General features: G+C 35.2%; 1 protein-coding gene across 4 annotated transcripts in view; it reads right to left on the minus strand.

Moving 5' to 3' along the window:
* LOC106458385 overlaps window positions 1–7,624 on the minus strand; it is a 185,849-nt gene that overhangs the window by 102,532 nt on the left and 75,693 nt on the right. For all 4 annotated transcript variants that reach the window (XM_022384572.1, XM_022384573.1, XM_013917895.2 and 1 more), the window contains one exon: window positions 4,533–5,273. In XM_022384572.1, the coding sequence (XP_022240280.1) occupies window positions 4,533–5,273 (741 nt within the window). The remainder of the gene's footprint in view (window positions 1–4,532; window positions 5,274–7,624) is intronic.

Consider the following 7,624-nt stretch of genomic DNA (forward strand, 5'->3'; position numbering starts at 1 on the left):
ATTCTGTCTATAATAATAAAAAAAGTATATGAAACAATTAGTTCTTTAGATATTGCAGGAGCTTGACAGTTCGTCATAACAAAATAACTACAAAAACGACATTTTTTACATGTACTTACAACAACCCATATCAAATAATGTTTGACATGACGTCGAATTCATTATTCAATATTATACAACAGACCAACTGTCAGATGAGTGTAAGCATATGTTAAATATTTCTTTTTTTTTCACCAGAAGTGAAAATGAAAAGATGCCTTATGGTATTTGTTTGGTTTCCTGACCTAAGTTGTGCTGATGAGTCTAGAATAGGGGAAACTACAGTTCACAGCAGAGAATACGACCAATCAAAGAGTGCAATAGGCCTCTACATCACAGATTATCTTTTGAATTTCACCTCTGGTGAAAAAGAAAAGAAATCTTTGACATATGTTTGAGATAAATGTTATCGTTATTATCTAATTTACTTATTTTCCATTAGAACAGCAAACCAAAAATACGCTCAAACTACAGTCTTTGGCCAAATTGTTTGCATACAGTTCTATATTGATGTTATTGTCTACATACATCGAGAAGTTATTGAGTAAATGCCCAAGTAGTAACAGAGAAGGTAGCGTATGATAAGACAAACATGTACGAGTTGTTATTCTGGTCTGTATAAGTTGTTTTACATAAAAGGGGTGAGCTTTTGGTATAATATTTTTTGAAACAGATCAACGCTTTGTTCAGACAATTTCTCTGTACTTGGTGTAGAGTCATGCCAAGTCACGTGCCAGAAGTTATAAGGCGTCAAACTGTTCGATTGTTCAGAAATGGTATGATGCAAATGGACATTGCCAGAACAGTAGGGTATCCCCAGTGTACTGTATCCAGAATCCTGAAATGTCATCGAACTATAGAAACATGGTTCCAGGAAAGTCAATTGGTAGACGCCGAAAAACTACTGACAGGGATAACCGTATTTTGATCAGGTTAACATGTCAAGGTCGAAAGAAGTATTGCAACCCCTTACAACAGGAATGGCAGGAACACGTTCATTCCAGAGTATCCAGAAGAACAGCGAATAGGAGACTGAACAAACAATGTTATTTTGCAAGAAAGGGCTATCTCCAGACCGATATTAACCAAATATTACCTACGTCACCATGCTACTTGGGCAAGACAGCATGCCAACTTACACTTAGGACACTGGTGACATGTCATTTTTCAGATGAGTCCTGTTTCCGGCTTGTTAAACCTGATGGTAGGATTCGTGTTCGTCCTTTGCCCGGAGAACAAATAAAGGAAGACTGTCTTTCTCACATGTTTGGGCAGCCATTCATCATGGTGAAAAACTGCTCTTCGTATCTTCCAGGAAATGTCAGTTGCGCCTCCTACAGGCATCACATGGAGACGTTATTTCTGCCATATGATAGGGTAAGGTTTGGTAATAACTTTGTGTCTCAGATGACAATTACACTGCCCACAGTGCGCGTATTGTACAGGATTATACCGACCAGGAGGACGTTACAAGATTGCCATGGCCAGCTAAGTCTACAGACTGTAATCCCATTGAGAACTATTGGGCAGAACTGAGCCAGAAAACTGCCAACCACGACACACTAAACCAGCTACTGTAGCTGAGTTGCAACAAGATGAGATGAAATCACGATGGATTATATCAATAACCTCATCGACAGCATACCATGTCTCTTTGTGGAAGTTATTAGAATACGAGGAAGACTAACCAAGTTCTGAAAGTTTAATATGAACTGATATAAGGCTACAGACGCTACTTATAATAATGATATGTTATATTTTGTCATTATATGTGTTTTGGTAGGGTTTTGTTGTGATAGGTGTAATGCTGAATTACACATCTTTCTACAAGTGTCTGATAAAATTGTTTACTGTTGTAATAAATCGTTCATAATGTTCATAGAACCTGTCTCATTATACAAAGCACATATGTGGATATTTAATATAACATGCATTTCTCAGTTTGACAGCGCTAACTGTATTTGTATTCTATAATAATATTTTATTTGTTACAAAATATACAAACATTTTGGCCAAGACTGTATATCCCATTTTTTATTCGTTTTCAAATAACAGTTAACATGACCTTTCACCATATTAACGGGCTTCAGTTTTAATAACGTAACTAGTTAGTTATTTTATCATAAAAATGATCCGCTTCTGCCATAATTTGGTTAAAGTGGCAGTAGGCGTAAGAGATCCGCTGCTACCGTTGTCTGGTAAAGTAGTATTAGATAGAACAGATCAGCTTCAACCTATTCTAGTAAAGCGGTAGTAGATAGAACATATACACTTCTACCATAGAGTTTTACAGAGATGGTAGATAAAACAGATCATCTTCTACTATAGTTAGGTAAAGTGGTCGTAGAAAACTTAATTAAAAAAAATGAATAAATAAATTCAAAACAGATGCTTAGTGACCACATAATTTAACCTTGTGTTACAAATACCTGAACTTAATCACGTGATACACGCCCTCGATAAAACACAGATAATCAGACTTAAATCCAACTGGTTTGAGCAGCTCACCCTTTGTTTTCAATCGCCACACCCTCTATCTTAAGGTTGCTTGGAAACTACCAAGATCGAAGACAATAAGAGGTCACAGTACTGATATCATACAAGGAAAAACAGCTGGGTTTATGACATGTTATCTAAAATATAATGAATATATAAACCTCCAAGTATTTCAGAAAGTACATATATTTTCCATGTATCCGTCAGCAGAATGTTTAAGTGTCCGGTTACCGAACCGTGTTCTAGTAGGACAATTGATTTTCTAGAACGCAATCGAGCGAACGGATATTTACAAGAATGCTACTTGTGGTTTTCTCTCCGGTCACCGGACTTTAGGACACACCCTTTTAAAATATCTTTTGTCAGAAATGACGTCAGTACATTCAACAGAACAGAACTACCCAAATAAGTTTTTTCTTAGTAGCAACTTAATATACGCATAGTTGCTTAGGAAATTATTTTCAAACTTTCTACAGAGATATCTGACCAGACCATCTAACCTACTTCAGAAAGCTTATGAAGAAGTAGTAACGGTGATAAAAATCTACTACATTGAAAAGTAACAGAAAATTATCATTTTTGGATGCAATTTGATAAATATTGATTAATTTACTACAAACAACCTTTTGAGCAGCAACAGATATATGAATATCAATATATACTTACCTTAGAGAGTAAGAAAAATAGCTTTTTTACGTGTTTAACTAAGTAAACATTGTTTTCTTATTCACACGTATGTGAATAATTTATCCTACTTTAGACTCACGCATAAAAAGCTTTCCATCACAGTCTATGACATCATAACAGAACCATCTATATCGGAAATTAGAAACATGTCGGGTGACATAATGGAAATCTAAGAACTGGTTAGAAACAAATAACATTTGCAGTTTAAAAACCATGACAATATTAATGTTCTCATACGAATGAGTAAACTTCACTCTTTGCGACTTCTCGGTAATTATCTTGAATATGTTATGAAAATCTATGTTGTATGAAAGTCGTGGAATAAAAAAAAATGTATTTACGCATGCCAATAACAATTAAAGGGGGAGGGGAAGAAAACCCTAACATTATGGACGAGTGGACTTCTCTTCCTCTGGGTCAAAGTTTGTTAAGATGTGATTTTTCATCCTTTCTGGCCATGTGGTTAGGGCGCTCGACTCACAATCAGCGGGTCGCGGATTCGAATCCCCATCACACAAAACATGCTCGCCCTTTCAGCCGTGGGGGCATTATAATGTGACGGTCAATTTCACTATTCGTTGGTAAAATAGTAGCCCAAGAGTTGGCGGTGGGTGGTGATGACTAGCTGCCTTCCCTCTAGTCTTACATTGCTAAATTAGGGACGGCTAACGCAGATAGCCCTCGTGTAGCTTTGTGCGAAATTCATAACAAACCAAACCTATTCATCCTTTCTGATCGTACAAAAAGTTTTTTCACCATCATAAGCATAATCGTATGAAGTAGTCGACAGCTCGTCCACTATATCTTGTTATCGACTCTTAACATTACTTTTACACAAATTAAATACGGTGAAAAAATTAGGAACTCCAAAAAATTACATGCTCAGGATTTCGGTCTATGAGAAAGAGGTACCATTAGACATAAATTATTACAAAAGTAAAGTAAGTGAAAGTTTCAATTAATAAATGGCCCGTCTCCGTAGATTAGAGGTAAGTATGATGGCTTATAACTCTAAAAATAGAGTTTCGATACCTGTGAAAAGTTAAAGTGTTTGAAGCTATACCCTAATAGGATTTCGTGATTTTCAACTTCAAATAAACCTTATATATGCAGACATTTCTCTTTTGAGTTAATTCACCAACCATCGCATCATACACATCTTACTTCCACATTAAATACCGCAAAAGGAAAAATAATACTTTTATTGTGTACAAATATTTAGACAATAGCTTCTTTTTTTTCATTAACAGAAAACTTTGATCTATGAAACATCTAAACTACTTACATATGTGTAATGACATAATACTTACATATGTGATGAGAGTCCGTGTCCTACACGATTCCTGTTATCATCAGCTTGCCCTACACCAAGTCCAAGCGATGACATTGACTGGCTGATGTTTCTTTGGTCTAAGTGAACAGATGACAGTGAACCGCTGAGTGTGTGTAACCCTTGTTCAGCAGTTAACCAATCAGTATTAGCATAATCCGGTTCTCCCTCATATCCTGAATCTTTAGTGAGATACCGCGCTGACCGATGGTGGCGTTGTGAATCAAGAGAACCAATTAGTTGATTAAAATTATTCACCACTGGCTCAACACCCACTAAGTTCGAAGCTGTTTGGTCTGACTTTTTATGAAGATGTTTCATTTCTCTATGGATGGGTATCCTGCTGTGGATATTTTCACATAGGGGACTTTCATAGTCGCTTAATGAACGAGCACGTGCATGTGAGGATTTGAATCTCCCCATCTCCTGTCCATTTTGGTTTTGTGGGTGATTACTGGCTCGAAGACCTTCTTCACTCTTTTCTCTCAACCCTCTTTTCGAGTTCCAACGACTTTGTACACTTCTGGAAGGGTCTGAATTTCCAATATCACACTGTGACCACGATCTGTTCAGAGCTGAATCCGATATTTTAACTCTGCTCGCAGACGTCTTATTTCTGAAGGATTGGCGAAACAGCGGAGGATTTTGACAGATATTTTTTTTCATAGAAATTCCATAACCAGAGAGCTCAGAAAGAGAAGACGTTCGGTCACTGTGAACCCTAAAATAAGATAGTAGATTAAAACAATATTAATGTTTCTTTTATACAAAAAAGAAGATCGCTCCTGAAAAATAAAAACCTCAATTTGTATTAAGCCCTATTTCACTGGTTAGATGAGTAATTGTATCTTACGAAGTCATTTGACTATCGAAGTTTTGTTCTTTGACATTTATTTATGGTTTTCAACAACTAGAGTCAAACAAATATTTTAAGTAATTTGATAGTAGTCCAAAAGAGATGGCCGTCATAAACAAACTATTGTATATTTTCGCGATGTTTGCTTTATAAAAACAATGTCAGACGTTTTAATTAACCTCTAATACATTTTTATCACTACATTCGCTATCTTCAGCTCTTAAAGCCAACAAAATTGGTAAAGTTCCACTATAAAATTAGTAAATGCATTTCATTGAACATTGGAAGCAAAAGCGTCCCACGTGGTTCAGCAGTAAGTTTGAGGGACTTACAGTGCTACAATTCGGGGTTTGATTCCCGTAGTCTACACAGCACAAATAATATCCCATTGTGCAATTTTGCACTGAAACAAACATTGTTTTGAATCAATAATAAAATACTAATAAAATTGTCAAGTCACTTTATCATTAGTGACATTTTTACATAGGTCATTAGCACTGAACATTGTAATATGTAATATACAGTCTTTTTGTTATTAAGACATCGATGCATGGAATATATAAAAAACCATGAATTAATTTAAAATTGTGTGCATGATGAATATAATTTAATTAAAAGTTAAATTAAATATGCAACAAATACCTTATACAAAGACAGATATATATATATATATATTCATTAATCTTGCACACTTGAATAAACAACAAATAACGAATCCGTCCAGATTTGTTTGTCAAAGTGTTATTTTTACATTAGTGTATAGCCAAGCCCATCAAAAATGATGGGGCAAATACTACCACATCCAACCCATAGTATACAATAACCTCATATTTCATGGATAACTGAAATAAATAAATTTTGCGAAACCAAGCTTGACCAACAAAGAAGCAGAAAAGTATAGTCGAGCCAGTTAAACGTCGGTAAATTCTGCTACAAACGGATCATTATTACCAAAAGTTAATGAGGAAATATTGTAGGAGTGTTTTTATTGAAAAAAGGCAACAGTTTAGCGGTAAGAACAAATACACGAGTTTACGTGGTACAAATAATTATCCTAGAGACAAAGATGAAAAGACAGATGCCGACAAGATATGACTGTAGGAGATCCAATTTGGTCTAAGATTTAAAGCAAAATTGCAAGTATGCTGTACTTGCAAAAAAAAGATTCTTTGCATTGTGCTCTACGTTTCTAAATTCTAATTTAAAACAATAGTTATAATTTTACTGAAATTTTATTCACCATCCATAATATTTTATACTGAAAATATTGATGAATCCAAGCATTGGTAATTCTGCACACTGGTATGTGCCAAGAACATGTGATCGAGCTTAAAAAGACAAAACTTACATCTAGATCTTAACATCGCAGTCTTTTATTTTATGATAAAGCCAATCAAAATGAGGACGCTACCTTGACAACGCTATCACCTGAAGATGCGCACATCAAGGCAGTGGTCACAAAATCGAATAGAATGGATAGTATAACCTGATAAACCATTTATTTACAGTGTATTTACAGAAATATCCACCTAAACACTTTTTTAACGAGTGGAATCATTTTCAAATTGCTTATTACACTCCTAAACAGCTATAAAAAGAAATCATAATTTAACATTAGAAAAACTTGATTGACTATTTTAATATCATTGACAAATCCATTTTCCTCTTTTTTTCAAATTTTGGAAGCGAAGCTTCAGAATATTGATAAAAAAAAGACTTTGTGTTAGAATTTTTGCGCAAAACTTCACCAGTGCTATTTGCGCAAATCTTTCCCAATTTCGAACTGATAAACTAGGTGAAAGATAGCAAGTCAACTGCGCCCACCGACAACTCTTGAGCTACTCTTTTTTGAGCAAATAGTGGGATTTGAACGTCAATCTTATAATACACTCATGGGCCCAAAGTACGAAGCGTATTTCTGGGGCAACGAGACGCGAACCATGTATCCTTAGATTAACAGTGCGATTACGCCAACTACTAAGTTACAGAATTTAACAAAAAACTCCACAAACGATTATCACGAAACTTTAAGAAACTCTGTGCTATCTGAAATATTTTGGAACAGCTATATACTTCTGCAATGTATAACGATAACCTTCATTAAATATAAACTGAATCATTACTGGTTGCATCTTCTTAAATCTGTTCTGTGCTTGATTTGAATTTCGCACAAAGCTACGCGAGGGCTATCTGCGCTAGCCGTCCCTAATTTAGCA

Source organism: Limulus polyphemus, unplaced genomic scaffold (genome assembly GCF_000517525.1).
Source record: "Limulus polyphemus unplaced genomic scaffold, Limulus_polyphemus-2.1.2 Scaffold454, whole genome shotgun sequence".
Lineage (NCBI taxonomy): Eukaryota > Metazoa > Arthropoda > Merostomata > Xiphosura > Limulidae > Limulus > Limulus polyphemus.